General features: G+C 44.2%; 1 protein-coding gene across 1 annotated transcript in view; it reads left to right on the plus strand.

The window, feature by feature from the left end:
* The window catches only part of LOC137269841 (interaptin-like), a 34,269-nt gene that overhangs the window by 10,629 nt on the left and 1,799 nt on the right, over positions 1–21,841 (plus strand). The window contains exons 4-25 of the mRNA XM_067803682.1: positions 1,510–1,609; positions 1,774–1,942; positions 2,562–2,597; positions 3,441–3,521; positions 4,036–4,152; positions 4,371–4,469; positions 5,120–5,275; positions 6,020–6,112; positions 6,895–7,008; positions 7,378–7,473; positions 8,245–8,441; positions 9,514–9,579; positions 10,348–10,441; positions 10,715–10,935; positions 14,652–14,692; positions 15,141–15,626; positions 15,985–16,144; positions 16,545–16,629; positions 18,077–18,170; positions 19,220–19,302; positions 20,299–20,371; positions 20,906–21,044. Of these exons, the coding sequence (XP_067659783.1) occupies positions 1,510–1,609; positions 1,774–1,942; positions 2,562–2,597; positions 3,441–3,521; positions 4,036–4,152; positions 4,371–4,469; positions 5,120–5,275; positions 6,020–6,112; positions 6,895–7,008; positions 7,378–7,473; positions 8,245–8,441; positions 9,514–9,579; positions 10,348–10,441; positions 10,715–10,935; positions 14,652–14,692; positions 15,141–15,626; positions 15,985–16,144; positions 16,545–16,629; positions 18,077–18,170; positions 19,220–19,302; positions 20,299–20,371; positions 20,906–21,044 (2,800 nt within the window). The remainder of the gene's footprint in view (positions 1–1,509; positions 1,610–1,773; positions 1,943–2,561; positions 2,598–3,440; positions 3,522–4,035; positions 4,153–4,370; positions 4,470–5,119; positions 5,276–6,019; positions 6,113–6,894; positions 7,009–7,377; positions 7,474–8,244; positions 8,442–9,513; positions 9,580–10,347; positions 10,442–10,714; positions 10,936–14,651; positions 14,693–15,140; positions 15,627–15,984; positions 16,145–16,544; positions 16,630–18,076; positions 18,171–19,219; positions 19,303–20,298; positions 20,372–20,905; positions 21,045–21,841) is intronic.

The following is a 21,841-nucleotide window of genomic DNA, read 5'->3' on the forward strand; positions in this document are numbered from 1 at the left end:
CCACCCTCCTCCCCTCATTCTGTCTGATACGTTCAGCATGAAAAGTGAGGTGCGAGGTAGACGGCCAGAGTTACCTGCTCTTGGCTGTAGGGGGCCTGGGGGGCCCTGTAAAGGTGGTCCCACAAGACAAAAACGAGTTTTTTGTTTTGTAAATATTTTATTATCAAAATAGTTACAACTGTCGTAGGGATTTTTAATGGACATAAAAATGCTTATATGTACCCCAAGGAGGACATTCTTCAAAGAATTCATTACCTCTACAGGTTTGTATAAATTGGCATCTTCTTACTGTTTGTTCCAATAATTCTGATAATAGGATGTTTCATGTCTATATCTCACCAGTCTTAGTAAACTTAGTCTCAGTGTATTTTGTTACACTCCACCACCGAGTCTAACAAAACCTTATGGGAGATTGCGTCAGGTAACCTTTGAGATTGACCAATCAGAACACAGCTTACCAAATCACGAAAGTGCACATTCGCACATACCTTTTGAACCTTTTTATCGCGAAAAGGTTCGTACCCGAACGATTCCAAATGCTATTTAGCGTATGCTCGCTTCCGGGTGATGCACACAGCGTACGTACAACCATGACAACATTGAGTAAATAGTCGCTGAAAATAGTGTTTTTGGCAATATTCAAGGATGTTTTTTTTCGGAAATATTAGGTAATGGTAACCATGTCAGCAGAAACCCCAAAGCGTATATACTGCAGTTCAAATAACTGAGTTATATGCGGATTTTTGTTTGTGGAGAGATCAGTGTCAGTGACCTGAATATATTGAAAGTCCCTCCGATCCCAAAATAGTAGCCGTTGTCTGATTGGTTAAATCTATTTAACTGTCTCGCGAAATTATGAACCTCAGAAATTGTCAGATGATTACTGTGATGGAAATAGGACAAAAAATTATATCAGGATATTCCTGGTATATAGTTAATCTACTATTATTGCACTGTGGTTTTAGCAACATGCCATAAGTGGCAAATGTTACAATCTTATAAAAGTTATAAAACCTTTGGTTATTCTTCTTTAGGAATCCCATGAAGGTCTGGTAAAGAATAGGCCTTCAGCAAAATTTGTTTGCCATAAAAGGCCGCTATGCTTGTCGTAAGAGGTGACTGACATGATCAGGTGGTCAGGTTTGCTGACTTGATTGACACGTGTCATCAATTTCCAATTGTGCAGATTGATGCTCATGCTGTTGATCACTGGATTGTCTGGTCCACAGTCAATTATTTACAGACTGCCACCATATAGCTGGAACATTCCTGAGTGTGACATAAAGCTAGACTCCCTCACTCACATTCTTCAGGTTTATAAGAAATGACAGATAAAGTATGCAATATATTGCAGCATGTATTGCTGTACATAACTCATTTTTGCAATATGACAGTCATGCTAGTGGTCAACACTAATGCTGATTACTATATCAGAGAGCACTGTAAATGTCATGATTCTACAGTATGACTTGTCTGTTCTGTCTTCTGCATTATGTTCGTATGTTTCAGCGGAGTCAGGGAAGTTTGACCACAGTGACACAGCCAGTCAGTTACTGATGGATCAACCACTCAACAGACAGCTCAAGTTTGACACAAGCTCTTTCATGGGGTAATCATCCAACATTCATGTCTTGGTGTCAGTACAAAACTGATGTGGATGTAAAATGTTGCATTTGTCCGTTTCGATACAGCTTACAAGGTTCGTGTGTATTTTTGCTGATGGTGATTGTTGTGTGCCATGTTGGTGATGCTGGCATGTGGATATTGTTTCAGGCCAAGGGTGCAAGAAGAGGTGTCAGAACTGTTTGAAAGCTTCCCCAACTTTTCTTCCAAGATTTTTTCCGACTTGTCTGCCACCAGTGTAGGGAGACAGGAGGGGTCAGTGCACAACGAGAATGTGTATCTGCGAGAGGTGATGGAGAAGGAGCGATACAGGAGAAAGGTGGGTGGCTAGATGAGATGTATGTGGTGTTGGTGGATGGATGGGATGTTGGTGGTTTTGGAGGATGGGTGGGATGTTGACTCATGTTGGAGGATGGGTAGAATGTAGGTGGTGCTGGAGGATGGGTGGGATGTGGGTGGTATTAGAGGATGTGTAGCGTGTGGGTGTTAATGGAGAATAGGCAGGTGGGATGTGATTACTTTTGACCTGATGGCCGGATGTAGGTGCTCTTGAAGGATGGAGGGGATGTGGGTGGTGTTGGAGGATGGAGAGGATGTAGCTGCTGCTGCAGGATGGGTGTGATGTAGGTGGCGTTTGAGGATGGGTGGAATGTAGGGGGTGTTGGAGGATGGGTGGAATGTAGGTGGTGTTGGAGGATGGATGTAGGTGCTGTTGATTAATCAGTAGGGTGTGAGTACAATAGGCATAAATATGAAGGTGATTTAAGACCCTGGTGTTCATACTATCGTAAATGTACTGAGAAATCAACACAATGCAATGATGAGACGATAGTTTGTAGATAACCGGAAGTGAGTTATCATATGTGTCTTCTAACACTGAAGACTGTTGTTTTTTTTTGACCATTGTAATTATGGGTGAATATTGGTTTTCATTTCAGCACTGTGAACAGCATATTCAACAGCTGAATGCAAAGGTATTTCATTGCCATTCTTACAAGAAAACATCCTTCCAAAATATCCAGTGTTTCCATATTTTATAATTATCTCTCAAGTATAGTAAGGTAACTTACATGTTAGTGTAAGAACTGAGCTGCTTGTAACCTAATTGTCAAATATTAATGACATGTGTGTTCAATACAGTGTGTCAAGTATGCTAATGCTGTGAGTTCAGTACAGTGTGTCAAGTATTGGTGTGATTGGGTGTTCAATACAATTTGTCAAGTATTGGTGACACTCTGTTCAGTCTATCAAATATTGGTGACTGTTCAATACAGTGGGTCAAGTATTGGTGACATTGGGTGTTCAAAACAATGCATCAAGTATTGGTGACACTGTGTTCAATACAGTGTATCACGTATTGGCAACGTTGTGTGTGTTCAATGCAGCGGGTCAAGTATTGGTGACGTTGGGTGTTAAATACAATGCATCAAGTCTTGGTGACACTCTGTTCTGTCTGTCAAATATTGTTGACAAAATGTGTTCAGTAAAGTGTGTCAAGTATTGGTGACATTGTGTATGTTTAATAGAGTGTGTCAAGTATTGGTGACATTGTGTATGTGCAGTAGAGACTGTCAAGTATTGGTGACACTTTTCAATTCAGTGTGTCAAGTATTGGTGACACATGTGTTCAGTACAGTGTGTCAAGTATTGGTGACATTGTGTGTGTTAAATACAGAGTTTCAGGTATTAGTGATACATGTTCAAATACAGCCTTTCAAGTGTTGGTGACACATGTTCAGTACTGTGTGTCGAGTATTGGTAACACACATGTTCTACTTCAAGAGAATGTGTCAAGTATGTGTTCTATTCATTGACAGTTACTGGAGACACAACAGCAGCTGGCTGTTGCCGTGTCAACAGACAAGAAGAAAGACATCATGATTGAACAGTTGGACAAGGTAGGATTAATGAGGAAGGCATTATCATTGTCAGGTTAGTTTCCGACTGACCAGGATTTCACGTCCCAATTCCATTGGTGCTATGGGTGGTGGGGAAGCTTAGCGTTTGGAGGCTTCACATGTCATGCAGAAGACTTGCTTGCCCACGTGGCGCCAATGTGTAAAGCCCATTTCTGGTGTCCCTGCCATTGTTGCTGGAATTTTGCTAAAAATAAAGTGATAAAAAACATACCCACCCATTGGTTTTATAGTGATCTTGCCATCTCATCCAGACACTGAAATAGTGCTTGTTGTAAGATCTGGTGGATGAGGATGATGTTGTCACAATGTCTAGTCTGGCAGTGCGATGGCTGCTCATGACATCAACCTCGGGGTTTGCTCACAGAATTTTTTGCAGATGATGTTACTGGTAAGTTCCGCCACAGCATAATTCTCATTGAAATGATGCTTGAGTTTGGTGATATTAAGTATTGCGCTCTCAGATATTTAGTTACAATTGAGTTTGAAATTTCAGCAACTGGCAAAGGTTGTGGAGGGATGGAAGAAAAGAGAGAGGGAGAAAGATGACTACATGAAGCTGCTATTGAAGGAAAAATCACAAATAGAGCAAAGTCTGAAGAACCAGCAAGAAGTAAGAAAGACTCTCCTTGGTGTCTGTTCACTTTAGATTCCTCCAAAATTGCACAACATTTTTGTGTTTTGCTCATAGATTTGAGATGGGCTAGCCCAATCAGCAGCATACTTCTTTTTTTGAAAGCACTTGACTTCAGCTTCTGTAAGTGTGTTTCAGATTGGACAACACAAGTATTTATGATGAGATTCAGTCCATGTGTATTATTGATGTTCCAGATGATCAATAACTTTGAGAAGGAGATGGCGGAGACTGTGTCCGCACTGAAGAGGGAAAAACAACACTCAGCCATGGCAGTAGAAGATCTGAAGCGAGAGGTAGCAAGAATAAGGAGTGACATATATTTATGGTTCACCTTACTGTAAGGCTCAGACATCTAACGTATTGTTGTGAAGTCGGCAAGTATTGATACTCCTCCAGAAGGGGTTATTATACAGTGTTCCCAGAAATTATTGAGAAAATCTTTGTTTTTTTTCTAATGATGCTAAGATTGGAAAAAGGGCTTTCACTATGCACTAAGCATACTAAATAAGGGAGACAACTCTTGAGGGCTTAGAAGGCAGCTCATTACGTCAAGAGTTATCTCCCTTGTCTGAGCAGACGACTTCTTGTGTTGACATGGCAGAATTTACAGCAAGAGAGAAAAGAAAGCTCATTCTAGATGATTTTGAAAGGGGTGAGGCTGATGCCAAAGTGTTAGCTTGTAGACATGGTATGTTTATGTAAGTAAAACGCCAGAAGTTAATAAACGTAATGAGTTACATGACGCAACATGCTTCTCAATAATTTCTGGGAATACTATACCTACTGTATATATGACCATGGATAATGTAGATAGGCTGAGGTCCTAACTTGACTGTTAACGTCAGTATCAAAATGGTATGTCAGGTACACAAGCCTCGTCTTCTCGTGATCAGTCATCAGCAATAGAATATCAACAAATCTGTATTAAATTTACTTATCATAGCTGGAGACAAAGATCAGAGAGAAGGTGCAGGCGGAGGAGGTGCTGGAGGGGGAGAGGGAGAGAGCCAGTCTGGTGATGCAGGAGTGGGAACAGCTGAAGGAGGCCAGGGAACTGGCGGAGAACCGGGCACAGCAGCTGCAGGACAGGCTGCATCAGGTAGGGCTTGTTTCAAAGTCAGTAGCTGCTGGTACTGTGTATCAGCTGCATCAGGTGGGGCTTGTTTCAGCGTCAGTAGCTGCTGGTACTGTGTATCAGCTGCATCAGCTGGTACTGTGTATCAGCTGCATCAGGTAGGGCTTGTTTCAGCGTCAGTAGCTGCTGGTACTGTGTATCAGCTGCATCAGGTGGGGCTTGTTTCAACGTCAGTAGCTGCTGGTACTGTGTATCAGCTGCATCAGGTAGGGCTTGTTTCAGCGTCAGTAGCTGCTGGTACTGTGTATCAGCTGCATCAGGTGGGGCTTGTTTCAATGTCAGCATTGAACAAATATGAATGGGCATTGATCAGTATACACTAAATTTCTCAAAAGATGAGATTCCTTTCTGTAAATCAGTAAGATTCTTTATGGATAACAACTTTAGTAAATGTGAAGGTCTGGGTTAGAATATTAGCTTTCAGTAACCCATACCTGTCGTAGGCGGTGATGTAACTGGATTGGTGGTCAGGGTTGCTGATTCGCTTGACACTTGTCATCGGTTCCCAATTGCACTGATTGATCATACATACATTACATTAACAGGGATTAAGTAATAACAGCATACAAGTAAGAATGAAAGTGATTAACATCAGCGATAACAATGGATGGTGGAAATAATGTAGTGGCAATAGGAGGAAGCCTGTGTTCCTACTTACCAACTTCAAAAATGCCAGTCAAATAGGTCATCCCATTTTGTGTTGTTCAGGAGCAGGATGACTGGTACAAGCGAGAGCAGGAGCTGCTGGGGAAGATTGATGATGTGAAGGAGGCCAACCTCAAGGTCATACAGATGGAGAGGGTGGGTAGCTCCACCCGGCAGCAGTGTCCCTGCTCATTAACATCAGTGAACACAGATTTACTTAATGTTTACTGCACATTGCCATAAATATTGTTTATACATGTTTATTTGCTCACAAATATGAGCTATCAATCATTTTCAATTTTGGGTTGCATGACCAAAGGTCATTGAATTAACTCTCTTAAAATGTGATATACGTCTGATTGTGAACTGGAAATCTGCTGTTTAAATCATTAAGAGCAGCTTTGAATGTGGAATGGGTTTTTTTCCGGTGACATTTTCACATGAATATCAGTTTTGTTTGAAAGCTTATTATTCTGTAATCAATCTCACAACATTGTTGTGAAATCCCCCAAATCCTCCCCATTGATAATCTGACTTATTCTTTTGATGTGAAATTATCTTAGCTGACAATTTTGATTCCCAGGTCCGGTTATTCTATCAATGAACGCTGAATAATTGTGATAATAAATGGGTGGTGTGGTAACTTAGTTGTTAAAGCATTCACTTGTCAAGCCAAAGACATGGGTGCTATATCAGTATGGGAGGCGCCTTTCTGGGATGACATTGCTGGAATACTGCTCAGTGTGTCATGAAACCACCTCACCCTACCCCAACTCTGTGTGATCATAAACACCACTAAGTCTGACAATTCATGTTGGCCACTCACCACCCTATCTTCCCCCTTCCATACAATCACCTCCTCTTCATCTTTGTTGAAGTGTAGTAGTGTCCCTGTGCTGTCTGCCTGTTAACAGTGTGTTGCCCATTTGTTGTTCTAGTTGAAGACGGAGGAAACAGAACGAAGGGTGTCTGAGTTGGAAGAGAGGAACCGTCTGCTGGAGACAGAGAGTAAGAAACTTGACCTGGAGTTTGACGAAGCTCGGAGAGAAAAGGTTAGTTCGAAGTTTATCATTCATGCTTGCATTTGGTCATGTACTAAAGCAGACATGTTCTGTGTCATCAAGTGTGGCAGTCTTTTTGCAGGAGAGACCCACGAAGGTGTGGGGTAGAACAGGCCTTCAGCAACCCATACTTGCCATAAGAGGCAACTATGCTTGTCGTATGAGGCGACTTACGGGACCAGGTGGTCAGGCTCGCTGCCATGGATGACATGTTATTGGTTCTCATTTGCACAGATCAATGCTCATGCTGTTGATCCCTGGATTGTCTGGTCCAGACTCGAGTATTTACAGACCGGCGCCCTATAGCTGAAATATTCCTGAATGCTGTGTAAAATTAAACTCACTCACTCACTCTTGCAGGAGAGTCTGAAGGTAGAGATGGCTATCCTGGAGGCCAAGTTCGAGAGTTCCCAGAGGAAGATAGAGGCAGACCTGCACTCACAGATGGAGAAGGAGGTAGGGTTGCATTGCAGTTGTGTAATGCAAGAAAGGTTACTTCTGCATTGCATGTTACGGATTACTAGGGCTGTAACGATGCACCAAACTATTGATGGATTGCAATTGTTGAGTCTCTGATAGCAATTAATCAGTTGGAGAAACAAAAAACTAACAATGCACTGATAGTACATGCGACTATAGATAGCTTAGAAACTGACTGCTGTTGATAAATATGCAACACAAAGTACATGAAGTATTAGATATGTTCACATTGATTTAGAGTTATCTGCCCATTACCTCTAAACAAACTGGGTTTCAAGTTTCATGTCATTTATTGAAAGACTGATACTACTTCAGCTTGTTTACATGTCATATAGACAGTACATTCATTTGGTAAACGACTTCAAATGAGACAATTCAAGGAAACACAGTTGGTCTCAATAGACTCACCCTATCAGTGGTGACCCCTGCGGAATATTCTGTGAGGAATAGAGTTATAGTTCTAGGTGCCTTTTGTTGAATTTCCTCAGTTTAATAGTAAAGCACAATAGACTTACAAGTTCAGTATGTGATATGATAGCTCTTTAGTTTATGTGTATGAAGTGAAGCACCCAATGCCACATTTCTACCAGTCTGGAATTCACTGAGAGACCCCATGGCGAAGAAAAGAAAGAACCAGGTAAATCCTGCATTACCTGTACATGTACACATTGAAACATGAATATTACACTGAAGTGGAGCAAGCTGGCATAGTGACACAGTGATGATGACTTATTACTGTCTCTCCAGATATCAGAGCAGGTGGGCGAGGTGCATGAGAAGATGGAGGAGGCGTTGGAGGAGTTGCAGGAGAAACACCGACGCCAGGTGGCGGAGATACACAGCCGGCACCAGAAGGACACTGAGCGTCAGATGCAACAGATGAGGGATGATGGCCGCAGGACGGAGGACAACTACAGGCAGAAGATACAGGAACTGGAGGAGAGGTAATAGAGAGGTGCAGCGGATGCAAGTCTCTGTTCAAACAATACTCTTTGAGAAGCACGCTGATGGAATGTCTGCTGTTTATGTTGTATAACCATAGTCTGCCAAGTCTACTAGAAGGGTTATACAGAGATGCCAAGCCTCCCAAATTTATTGGAATCGTCCCAAAAAATGAATGTTCATTCGCCATTCTGACAAAGCCAAATTCATTTGGATTTTTTTATAACAAAGATTTAGTCTTACGTACTTACTGGAGGGCTAGACTCATCTTTGACTGTAAATAATGAAAATGAAATAAATATAACACTTTGCTTACGTAAGTAGTCGAATTGTTAACAAAAGAAAGTAAACTGGAATATGATTAGGTTGCCTGATTGTTTCTATGCACTGTTTTTTTCGCTGAACATTCACGAACACTGCTGCAGAGTACTGCAAATCGTTTTCAAATGTATAAGAATTACTATGTGTAATGGCTTTAAAACATTTTGTTCCTTGACTGCAACAGTTTATAGGGATTTTTAATTTTTGGGAAAATTCCTAATTGTTTCTGTCTTAGGGCACTAAGATTCTGCACCAATTTAGAGATGGCTTCGCTTGTTACATAGTTTTGACAAAAAATGCACAGTTTCTAAGTCTTGGATTTTGGAAGGTCAGTCTTCACAAATGGTGTTTCAGAGTGGCAGGGCATTGAATCCTGTAAGCTTCAGATGTCTGGTTGGTCCACTGAAAATTCATGGGACCCAGAGAATAAAAATTAAACACACATTTCCAATCTAACATTTTTTGAAGATTGTCATTAAAGTAACTAACAAATGTAAACTTTATAAACAGCAAGCAAGTGTGACATGTCGCATCTGACACTTTCAGTCAAAGTCATTGTGAAATATCCTGCCTGACTTTGGGTCTGGAGGGTTGTAGACTTTTAGTGGACCGTCGGCAAAACTACTGGATATGTCCGAGGGTTTATACTCTATTAATTAACAGTGGAAACTTTGGTTCCCCTCCAATTCTCAGTATAGCCGTAATACTGAGTAGCCTTGTTCCTCAGACTTAATGTTGCTGCTGTGTTTCCAGATTAGAGGAGTACAGGAATGAGAACTCCAGTCTGAAGCATTCTAAACAGAAGCTGGAGTCCCAGAGGTCAGTTTGTAGTTTTGTATGGATTCTTAACTATTCATCTTGTCGTCAGTGTGAGTCTAAACATGGTAGCACATGTTTGTGTACTTTACAAGGAACAACAGAGTATAAATTGTGTAGTTTTTCAACAATCAAAGCAACAGAAGCATTTGTCAGACTGAAAACAAGCTGAGGCAGCTGGACTGCCATTTTACTGACACACCTTTCTATATCTTAAATATTTTGGTCGTACTTCCAAATATATCAGAGTCAAGTGCCTATGGTATGGATGGATTTGGTGTTGATTGTTGTTTTCAAAGCCACAGACTGCAACTGTAATTGATGATGGTGGTCTGTAGATAATTGAATCTGGACATGACAATCCAGTGATTGACATCATGGACATTGAACTCTGCCAATGAGATCTGCGTCATAATTTTGAACTAAGTCAGCGACCCTGTCCCATTTTTTATACTAAACTCAAGCAATACTGAAGACCTTCTCTAATGTAGAACAGAGAATTATGTAGTTGTACAACATCAGGTATCTTTCTTAATTCAATGTTCAGTGGGAGGAAAGCTCTTCCTTAATATGAACAATGGGATTTTCAGAAGAAAGTTATTGGATATTTCTATATTATTTCATAGTGTAAAAATGCATAACTAATGGGAAGTTCTATCCATGTTAAAATTTTAATCAGACATTTCAGTGGGTAAAAATTCACAAATCTCGGCCCAAAGTGATCTCTGTAACATGGTAGTGTTGTTACAGCAGCTTGTGTTGAATGTCTAGGATGGAGATTCTGACCAAGTTCCAGTACATGATGCAGAGCCAGTGGAATGAGGCCGTGTCCCTGCTGGTGAACACTCCACAGAGGAAGTCTCAGGTCAGAGCAGTGCTTGGCATGCCATCCTTTATTCAGTGTGTTACCACAGACAAGGATAACTAATAGATAAAGGTTTTTACACTGCTACAGATCCTTGCTTGAAATCTGTTGAAATTGTACAAAGAAATTGTGGCCAATTTTGAGTTTATTACACTTCATGAGAATTAAAAATGTTCTATAACTCAATTTGTTGGAATTTAGGCATTTGTTAGGGCTGAAATCTTTTGTGGTTTGTTTATGATTTTTCATTTAGATTTTCTCTTGTTTCAACAGCCACTAAATGGGTCATTTGTGTCAAGTATATCCCATGTAACCCAGAGCCAAGCAGCAAACCCACCAGGTCAACTGAATCTGAGCATAGTCAACTCAAACCAGCCAAAGACCAGCAGCCCCAACAGAGAGGAGGAAGCACGCCCCCCTGTCAGGCTAGAGGAAGGTGGGATGGAGCAGCATAGAGTGGCAGAGACAGACCGGGTGGAGGAATACATCAACAGGTGTGTAGGGAGTGGTTGTAGAGAGGAGGGAGCACGTCCCCAAGTCAGGCTGGAGGAGGGTGGGGTAGAGCAGCATAGAGAGGCAGAGACAGACCGGGTGGAGGAATACATCAACAGGTGTGTAGGGAGTGGTTGTAGAGAGGAGGGAGCACGTCCCCAAGTCAGGCTAGAGGAAGGTGGGGTAGAGCAGCATAGAGGGGCAGAGACAGACCAGGTGGAGGAATACATCAACAGGTGTGTAGGGAGTGGTTGTAGAGAGGAGGGAGCACGTCCCCAAGTCAGGCTGGAGGAGGGTGGGGTAGAGCAGCATAGAGGGGCAGAGACAGACCGGGTGGAGGAATACATCAACAGGTGTGTAGGGAGTGGTTGTAGAGAGGAGGGAGCATGTCCCCAAGTCAGGCTGGAGGAGGGTGGGGTAGAGCAGCATAGAGGGGCAGAGACAGACCGGGTGGAGGAATACATCAACAGGTGTGTAGGGAGTGGTTGTAGAGAGGAGGGAGCACGTCCCCAAGTGAGGCTGGAGGAGGGTGGGGTAGAGCAGCATAGAGAGGCAGAGACAGATCGGGTGGAGGAATACATCAACAGGTGTGTAGGGAGTGGTTGTAGAGAGGAGGGAGCACGTCCCCAAGTCAGGCTGGAGGAGGGTGGGGTAGAGCAGCATAGAGGGGCAGAGACAGACCGGGTGGAGGAATACATCAACAGGTGTGTAGGGAGTGGTTGTAGAGAGGAGGGAGCACGTCCCCAAGTGAGGCTGGAGGAGGGTGGGGTAGAGCAGCATAGAGAGGCAGAGACAGATCGGGTGGAGGAATACATCAACAGGTGTGTAGGGAGTGGTTGTAGAGAGGAGGGAGCACGTCCCCAAGTCAGGCTGGAGGAGGGTGGGGTAGAGCAGCATAGAGGGGCAGAGACAGACCGGGTGGAGGAATACATCAACAGGTGTGTAGGGAGTGGTTGTAGAGAGGAGGGAGCACGTCCCCAAGTCAGGCTGGAGGAGGGTGGGGTAGAGCAGCATAGAGAGGCAGAGACAGACCGGGTGGAGGAATACATCAACAGGTGTGTAGGGAGTGGTTGTAGAGAGGAGGGAGCACATCCCCAAGTCAGGGTGGAGGAAGGTGGGGTAGAGCAACATAGAGTGGCAGAGACAGACCAGGTGGAGGAATACATCAACAGGTGTGTAGGGAGTGGTTGTAGAGAGGAGGGAGCACGTCCCCAAGTCAGGCTAGAGGAAGGTGGGGTAGAGCAGCATAGAGGGGCAGAGACAGACCAGGTGGAGGAATACATCAACAGGTGTGTAGGGAGTGGTTGTAGAGAGGAGGGAGCACGTCCCCAAGTGAGGCTGGAGGAGGGTGGGGTAGAGCAGCATAGAGGGGCAGAGACAGACCGGGTGGAGGAATACATCAACAGGTGTGTAGGGAGTGGTTGTAGAGAGGAGGGAGCACGTCCCCAAGTCAGGCTGGAGGAGGGTGGGGTAGAGCAGCATAGAGAGGCAGAGACAGACCGGGTGGAGGAATACATCAACAGGTGTGTAGGGAGTGGTTGTAGAGAGGAGGGAGCACGTCCCCAAGTCAGGCTAGAGGAAGGTGGGGTAGAGCAGCATAGAGGGGCAGAGACAGACCGGGTGGAGGAATACATCAACAGGTGTGTAGGGAGTGGTTGTAGAGAGGAGGGAGCACGTCCCCAAGTCAGGCTGGAGGAGGGTGGGGTAGAGCAGCATAGAGGGGCAGAGACAGACCGGGTGGAGGAATACATCAACAGGTGTGTAGGGAGTGGTTGTAGAGAGGAGGGAGCACGTCCCCAAGTCAGGCTGGAGGAGGGTGGGGTAGAGCAGCATAGAGAGGCAGAGACAGATCGGGTGGAGGAATACATCAACAGGTGTGTAGGGAGTGGTTGTAGAGAGGAGGGAGCACGTCCCCAAGTCAGGCTGGAGGAGGGTGGGGTAGAGCAGCATAGAGGGGCAGAGACAGACCAGGTGGAGGAATACATCAACAGGTGTGTAGGGAGTGGTTGTAGAGAGGAGGGAGCACGTCCCCAAGTGAGGCTGGAGGAGGGTGGGGTAGAGCAGCATAGAGAGGCAGAGACAGATCGGGTGGAGGAATACATCAACAGGTGTGTAGGGAGTGGTTGTAGAGAGGAGGGAGCACGTCCCCAAGTCAGGCTGGAGGAGGGTGGGGTAGAGCAGCATAGAGGGGCAGAGACAGACCGGGTGGAGGAATACATCAACAGGTGTGTAGGGAGTGGTTGTAGAGAGGAGGGAGCACGTCCCCAAGTCAGGCTGGAGGAGGGTGGGGTAGAGCAGCATAGAGGGGCAGAGACAGACCGGGTGGAGGAATACATCAACAGGTGTGTAGGGAGTGGTTGTAGAGAGGAGGGAGCACGTCCCCAAGTCAGGCTGGAGGAGGGTGGGGTAGAGCAGCATAGAGAGGCAGAGACAGACCGGGTGGAGGAATACATCAACAGGTGTGTAGGGAGTGGTTGTAGAGAGGAGGGAGCACGTCCCCAAGTCAGGCTGGAGGAGGGTGGGGTAGAGCAGCATAGAGGGGCAGAGACAGACCGGGTGGAGGAATACATCAACAGGTGTGTAGGGAGTGGTTGTAGAGAGGAGGGAGCACATCCCCAAGTCAGGCTGGAGGAAGGTGGGGTAGAGCAACATAGAGTGGCAGAGACAGACCAGGTGGAGGAATACATCAACAGGTGTGTAGGGAGTGGTTGTAGAGAGGAGGGAGCACGTCCCCAAGTGAGGCTGGAGGAGGGTGGGGTAGAGCAGCATAGAGAGGCAGAGACAGACCGGGTGGAGGAATACATCAACAGGTGTGTAGGGAGTGGTTGTAGAGAGGAGGGAGCACGTCCCCAAGTCAGGGTGGAGGAAGGTGGGGTAGAGCAGCATAGAGGGGCAGAGACAGACCAGGTGGAGGAATACATCAACAGGTGTGTAGGGAGTGGTTGTAGAGAGGAGGGAGCACGTCCCCAAGTCAGGCTGGAGGAGGGTGGGGTAGAGCAGCATAGAGAGGCAGAGACAGACCGGGTGGAGGAATACATCAACAGGTGTGTAGGGAGTGGTTGTAGAGAGGAGGGAGCACGTCCCCAAGTCAGGCTGGAGGAGGGTGGGGTAGAGCAACATAGAGTGGCAGAGACAGACCAGGTGGAGGAATACATCAACAGGTGTGTAGGGAGTGGTTGTAGAGAGGAGGGAGCACATCCCCCTGTCAGGCTAGAGGAAGGTGGGGTTGAGCAGCAGGCTGGTAAGACTCACCAGTGTGTGCAGGGAAGATCATAGGGTGTGTTAGAGGGAACAAGGGAGATGTCGAGACAGACCGATGAACAGTGGCAGGAAGTCAGAATCAGTTTTTGGATGGCAAATTACCAAGTCTATTAAGATGCCACATTTTGTTATAGATCCTAATATTGTGAATCAAGAGTGCCATATAGGGGAGCATGAAAGGCTACCAAGAATAAGCAAGAATTGGGTTAACTATCTGATGGCTTCTCATGAAAACTGATTGGTGCAGTGAGAAATGGGTTGGTCCACAGAGGGATTAACAGACAAAGTGTTTCAAAAAGTTAGTCGGTCACCAGATGCTAGTTGTGACCTACTGATATGTGCAGTGGGAATGTGGTGGACCAACATTTTTCACCAAGACAAGCTGTGGAGTTAGGGATATTTTGTCACTGTGTGAATCAAAATGTTGATTATCTCGTGGATTTGTTGTATTTTGCAGTTTACCGACAAGCAACAGTTCAGCTCAGCAAGGAAACCAGGGTAAGCATGTGCAGCATCTGTAACCATCATAAGTAGGAAACAGTTCAGAATAATTCTTGTGGTAGTTGTACGTCTTTCCCCCAGTCCTCTAGCCATTTTCCAAGTTACTCATGGCTGAATATATTATGCAGCTATGACATATCTCATATTTAGGAAGTCCTAAAGTCTATTGCATGAAGATTATCTCAGCTATGTTCAGAAATAACTGACCTGAGGTTTCTGATTGACCTGTTTTTGTTTGTACATACAGATATACAGAATATAAAATGCATCGTAAAATGACGACATCCACAAATTTTTAATCCAGTTATTTTCTCAAGAAGACTTTAGCTAGAATATGTTGTGTGATGATGTGCACAGCTATAAGTCCTTATCAGGGACATCATTCCAGCTACTTCTTTGACAACATATGCTGCGGTGTTTGTGATGCCATATGATTGCATTCCAGACTTCATTGTCACAGGCGGTGGTGGGCTACACAACCAGTCCTTCTCATCAGGGGCATCCAACAGCCAGCTCCCACGACATCCCAGTGATGTCGACACTGCAGGAACTGTTCTGGACAACAGACTACAAGGAATGACATTTCCTGAACTCAATCTAAATGACAGTCTCTTGCCTCACCTTCACAATCAAGGGCTTCAAATACCTCAGAACATCCATGGCTATTTGCTCAGCCATGGCTCTGTCAATCCAGCCAATCAAAGTGTTCATTTACAGACATTAGCCAATCACAATCAAGCATTATTAAATCTGGTCAGTCAACCTGGTGCTGCAGTCATGTTGCAGCCACCACAACAACAAAGTCATGTGTATTCACAAAGTCAAGTTTGGGGTCAAGTGCCACCATCGCCGTCTAAGCACCGGAGTCAACGGAAGATGCAGAAATCCAAAGACAGTCAAGTCAGGTCGGACTATGAAGACTCTGATGATGGTAACAGTCTTGTTATTGTCAATAGAAACAGACTGTGGTATCCCTAGCACTGTCAGCAATAACAAACTAGCTTTCTGTTAACTGTTTATACTGACTCAGTCTTCACCTTGTCAACAAGCTGGTGGGTTAGCCTTGTGGTTAAGGCGTTTGCTGGTCATGCCAAAGATCTGGGTTTGGATTCCCACATGGATACAAAGTGTCAAGCCCATTTCTGGTGTTCCTTGCCATGATATTGTTGGAATATTGCTAAAAGCTATGTAAAACTAAACTCACTCACTCAAAGAGATAGCAGACATATTTAAGTTCCCGTGTAATATGATGAGGTAACCCATCTGGATAAACTCTCTTCTCTGTTCAGACTCGGTCACTCCCCGCGGAGGGTACACACATCCTGCTATGTCCCCACCGGTGAAGCAGAGCCGCCAGTCCCAGGAGGAAGAGGGATACAACCCTAGACACACCCACAGGGAACCCAGCACTGTAGATAACCTCAGTGACACGCTGGAACAGACTGTCAGGTAGTTAGATGTGTGTATGACTGTATTAGACCCTCAGGGAACCCAGCACTGTAGAAAAATTCAGTTACACATTGTAACAGACTGTCAGGTAGTTAGATGTGTGTATCATTGTTTTAGGTCGACAGAGAGAGTATGATTCTTGACACAATGGCAGCACTACATACTTTGTTCCATCCATCTGAAAGGACTACAAAAAAAGTCATACATGACTATGCTTACAATAATTTAGAAAGTTTCTGCACATTCAAAAAGCATCAACAAAATATCAGTAAGTACAGTTTTCAAAATCTGACTAACAGAGCTATGATTGAGTTTGATCCAAGAGTGTTGGTTCATGTTCATCTTTTTGTGTTACATCATTCCTACATTGTGTCCTGATATGGCGTGAACTATGTCTCAGGTTGAATGCTGATTACAGCCAGATAGCTGACAGAGTGGCAGAACATGAATCCCGACAGAATGAACTCCAGCACTACATCAAAATGGTATTGTTGTGTGATTAGCAAGCTCATTGAACTCTCCTGCAAGTTTTTTAGGGACTGTACATAATGGCTGGGGTTTGGGATTTGGGAGGTGTCACCCTTTTGGTTCAGGGGAGGTAGGGGATGTCAATTAGTACACGTGTGTGTGTTGGGGGGTGTCATTGAGGAAGGGGAGGGAGGAGGGGAGGCACTTACTCTGTACATTAATTTGTAATTAATTTGACCATGCAGCTCCAGAATAATCATCATCATCATCATCAACAACAACCACCCCACCACCACCAAAAGCCATAAATCATGATTGGGTTAATGATTCTGAGCTATGTGTCATTGGACGGAAATCAACCCCAGACACAAAGCGATAAATGGAGGTTTAGAACAGCGTATTAATGTCATTTAGAATGTGTCCATTCTTGGGCGGTCTATTATTTCATCCTAGATATCTCAAGGGTATACATTCTGATAAATCTCCACTATACCCTGGATGCATCTACAGGGCCAATAATTGTATGACCTCCCTTGGCTGGCTTTTTATCCAATCAGGTGTCTACGCTGGAAAGTTGAGTGTACAAACACAACTCACTTTTGCTATTTAAATTATCTAACTGATTAAACTTGGCAAGACAAACCATGCAGAGGAACTCTGAAAGATGTAGGTGGAGATTTTGCATATATTTTTTTGAAGTGTCGGACCTGACAGTTTGTCTGTAAGATCTCAACAAAATCTGAGTCACACTGTGAGCGAACCTTTGCAGCTGCGATTGCTATCTTTGTAGTCACTGGCAAACGCAGTTGTACCACTACCAGTGGCTTAGCTGATTGGCTACTGTGAGAAAATGACCCGTGAAGGTCCCGGGGTAGAATAGGCCTTCAGCAACCCATGCTTGCCATAAAAGGCGACTCAGCTTGTCGTAAGAGGCGACTAACGGGATCGGGTGGTCAGACTCGCTGACTTGGTTGACGCATGTCATCGGTTCCCAATTGCGCAGATCGATGCTCATGTTGTTTATCACTGGTTTGTCTGGTCCAGACTCGATTATTTACAGACCGCCGCCATATTGCTGGAATATTGCTGAGTGCGGCGTAAAACCAAACTCACTCACTCACTGTGAGAATGTGGCGCCAACAAAGGGAGGTAATATAATTATCAGACTGAGACGTAGATGAATAGTGGAGATTTATCGGAGGGTATACCCTGAAGATATTGAAGATGTTATTTCAAGTGGTCACTCTCAGATCTAATGCGTATATCATATGACCTACCTCTTTGGGAGTGAACCTGTTATTCAGTGAAGTTCAGGACAGAAATCAATTCAGTGTGATAGACCTACTTAGTTACTGCCTCAGGGACTGTTATTAAAGTGTCTGTAAAATTTCAAAGATCTATATTGTTTTGTCAGTTGTAAATAGTCCTGAAGTGATCTCATGCTTTGTGATTTTCTTGCCACAGTTGCTTGACAGACCCCCGGGGGATGTGACAGAGACCCCAGAACATGACATCCCTGTTGGCTCAGATATCCTCGAGACATCCCGAGAAATGACAGGTAGCCAAAATCTGCTGTGTATCTTTTCTTGAAGATTTGTCATTACAGCTGAACATGAGTATATAATTTGAATGTTCAAGTCATCTTTGGCAGCTGATTGTAAGTAGGACACAGCAGTGCATGAAATTAGTAAAAATGCCAGGAAGCGCACCGGTCTGATAACTGAAAAATGTTGCTGGCCCTGTATTTTAAAAATAGGAAACTGGCGTAAGGTGTTAAACCTCTTCTCAAAGAATTGCTTATTGTGAGGCAAACATATGCAAAAGCAAATTTTACAAAGCATAACTTGGTGGTCCCTGTTGATTCATTTACTGGCACTGCCATGTGAATGAGACAAACAGGCAAAGCCAGAGTGGTCAGTATCTTTGGCAAGAATGGTCTGTCTCTACATGTTCTTCATGCAATTAAAACAGGGGATTTGTAACTCTCCTTGTGAAAAGTAAACATGCACAACAGCAAATTTAACAAAAACGACTTGGTCGCTGAAAGCATTGTTTAGACCATTCACGTTTAGTGTTAGATAAAAGGGTAGGCTGATCTGTGAAAGTTACGGTTTGACAGATCATGAACTATACATACAGACGCTGTCTAGCTACCACAATTCTAAACTGTTTTCAAAATATCACCTGTAGTCAGAGACATGGTAAAATATATACCCAGGGCCAGCTATAAAATGAAGTTGTAAGCCCACCATGTAACCAGCAAGCAGCGGGCAACTGGGCAGACTCTATTTCATACACTAGGACATGGTTACCCATTCATTGACATGAGAAACAGTTTATGAAGATTGGGTTATAATCTGTGACCAGGCTAATTGCATGTTATTGTGGCAGAGGTACTCATGATTTCAACCACCTGTTTGGCTATTATAGCTACAGGATGCTGTGATATGGTTTCAGTATTACTGATCAGTGCTTAAAAAAATGTTCATTCAATCATGGGACATAAAATGGACATTTTTTCCCCATAAACATTTATGGCTACACAGAGACAGATCATGATACACTGGCCACTGTTTGCTGCTCTTTCACTTGCTGTGTGTGTTACAGTAGAACTGGACCTCAATGACACAGCACAAGCCGCCCAGCTCAACAGAGAGCTCCAACGGTTGCAGCAGCTTCGAGACCAGGTGGTAAGTCGGGTGTGATGGGTATAGGCGGTTAGCGAGGTGGGAGTGATCAGAAGGGATCGGATGTGAGTCAGGTAAAAGGGGCCAGATGGTGAGTGAGGTAGGAGGGCCTGTTTGGTGAGTAATATGGGAGGGATTGGATGGTGAGTCAGGTGGGAGAGGTTAGAAGGGGTCATGGGGAAGCAGGTAGGAGAGTCAGGTGGAAGATGTCAGGTGAGAGGGTACAGAAGGTGAGTCAGGTTGGATGGTGAGTCAGACTGTTGTGGGTTGGGTGGTTGAGGGATCATATGGTAAGTAGGAGGGATCGAATGGTGTGTCAGTGGGAAGCGTCAGATGGTGGGAGGATTGAGATTGTGAGTCAGGTGGGAGATGTTGGATGGTGAGTCTGGTTGCAGATGATTCAGATGATGAGTCAGGTGGCAGGGTTCAGTTGGTGTGTTAGGAGTGTTCAGCTGGTGAGTCAGGTGGAAGATGTTGGATGGTGAGTCCAGTTGTGTAGGGCTTAGATGGTGAATCAGGTGGGAGGGGTTTGGGTGGGAGAGATTGAATTTTGAGTCAAGTGAGAGGGATCAGATGGTGAGTGAAGTGGGAGGAGTCAGGTGGGAGGGGTCGGGTGGTGAGTCTTCTGGGAAGTGTCAGTTGGTGAGTCAGATGGGTTGTGTTTGGGTCCTTGATGCTACATTATTTGGTTTAAGGAACCTCTTACCTTATTGTCACTATTGCAGCTTTTATGCTTGAATTCATTCCCTCTTAGCTAAAATCTTAGATTTATAGTATAGGAACTCAGAAAGTGTGTAAAACTGAAGTTGCTCTCAGCTGGACATATGTTATGTGTCAGTACGATGATGGCAGTACTATAAAGATTTCATTGAAATGTGACACTTTCATTTCCTGTGTAACCTTAATACATTGAGTCTTTTATTTTGACAATAGTGTTCCCCCCTTTTCCCTACCCTCCAGTAAACTCCACAAGTTGAGTCTGTCTTGTATCTTTTGTAGACTCAGAGAGACCGTCTGCTGGGTTCATTGCCACCAGAGAGGGATGATGCACACCAATCTTCTAACAGACAGGGTAGGTCGACAGGACTTTGTCACTCATAGTGGTAGTTTTATCTCATCTTCATAGCTTGGATGAGACATCTTGAACAAACTATTTCACATCATGGAGGAGAATTTAACCTGAGGAACAGTGCATACATGACTTAATGTTTAGAGACCCATGAAGGTCCCGGGGTAGAATAGGCCTTTAGCAATCCATGCTTGCCATAAAAGGCAACAATGCTTGTCGTAAGAGGTGATTGGGTGGTCAGGCTTGCTCACTTGGTTGACACATGTCATCGGTTCCCAATTGCACAGATCAATGTTGTTGTTGATCACTGGATTGTCTGGTCCAGACTTGATTGTTTACAGGCCGCCGCCATATAGCTGGAATATTGCTGAGTGCGGCGTAAAACTAAACTCACTCACTCATAATTTAAAAAGATATTGAAGAATACTCTAGAATTGAATCCTGCATCCAGCTAAAGGTAAATTCTGTTTACTGCAATCACTAAAGTAGTGTATGATTTGAAATTTGTTATCTTAAGCTTCCCCCGTAATGTTGCAGGTGGGTCACGAGTGCTGGCCCCAGAGCAGCTAGCTGAGATCTCGCGGCTGCTGGATCAGTACCGAGAGCAAGGGGACCAGCATTCAGGGGAGGACTCTGTCAACAGACTGCTGCAGCTCCTTCAGGGACACACCCAACAGTATGTGACAGTTGCAGACCAAAACCTTGGAGTCATAGTTTAAACCTCATCTAGCCTTAATTTTTCATGCCAAGGACCCGGGCCTTTGTCAGTCTATTCATCTCAACCCAAGCCCTCATTAAGCCATCACCTTCATTTGAGAGACCTTACCTTCATGCCATGAACCCAGCCCCCACCTTCAGGAACTTGAGCACTCACTAGTCCTCACTTGCCTTCACTAGCTCTTTCAAAAATAACTTGTCAGTGGTTTGAGTCCCAAATAACTTGTCATTGGTTTGATTTCCCACAATATAAAATGAAGTTCGTTTCTCTCAATATGTTAGGTCATCTCTTGTTTTCCCAGAATTACCGCATTTGAGGTTTTTGTTTTGTCGGGACAGGTTTTAATTTTCATTAGTAGGATCTGTTCCCAAGTTTTACTTTCTGCAATCATTTTTTCCTAGCTCTACATGAAGATAAACATTCAAATGATATTTGTGTGTTTGAAATCAATTGAAAAATACCATTCAAGTTCAAGCTCAAAGTGCCACTGTTTTCCCTAACAAGACTGGGACTGCATTTCTCATATTTGTGACGCTCTACCTCCAAGGAAGTTGGGGTTGAATTATCTATGTATAGTTACTGTCATTAAGTTGATTTTAACTGCGCTTCAGTTATTGTTATGTAGCTTCATTAAATGATCATCTACATTGTAATTATCCATCATTGACGGTATATATGTTAGAGAAAACACTTCTCCTGGGTTTTGGTATACAATGTAAAACCATCTGGGTCAGGAAGTCCCTCCCCGTCCAGTA

The sequence above is a fragment of the Haliotis asinina genome, unplaced genomic scaffold, assembly GCF_037392515.1.
Source record: "Haliotis asinina isolate JCU_RB_2024 unplaced genomic scaffold, JCU_Hal_asi_v2 scaffold_17, whole genome shotgun sequence".
In the NCBI taxonomy this organism is placed as follows: domain Eukaryota; kingdom Metazoa; phylum Mollusca; class Gastropoda; order Lepetellida; family Haliotidae; genus Haliotis; species Haliotis asinina.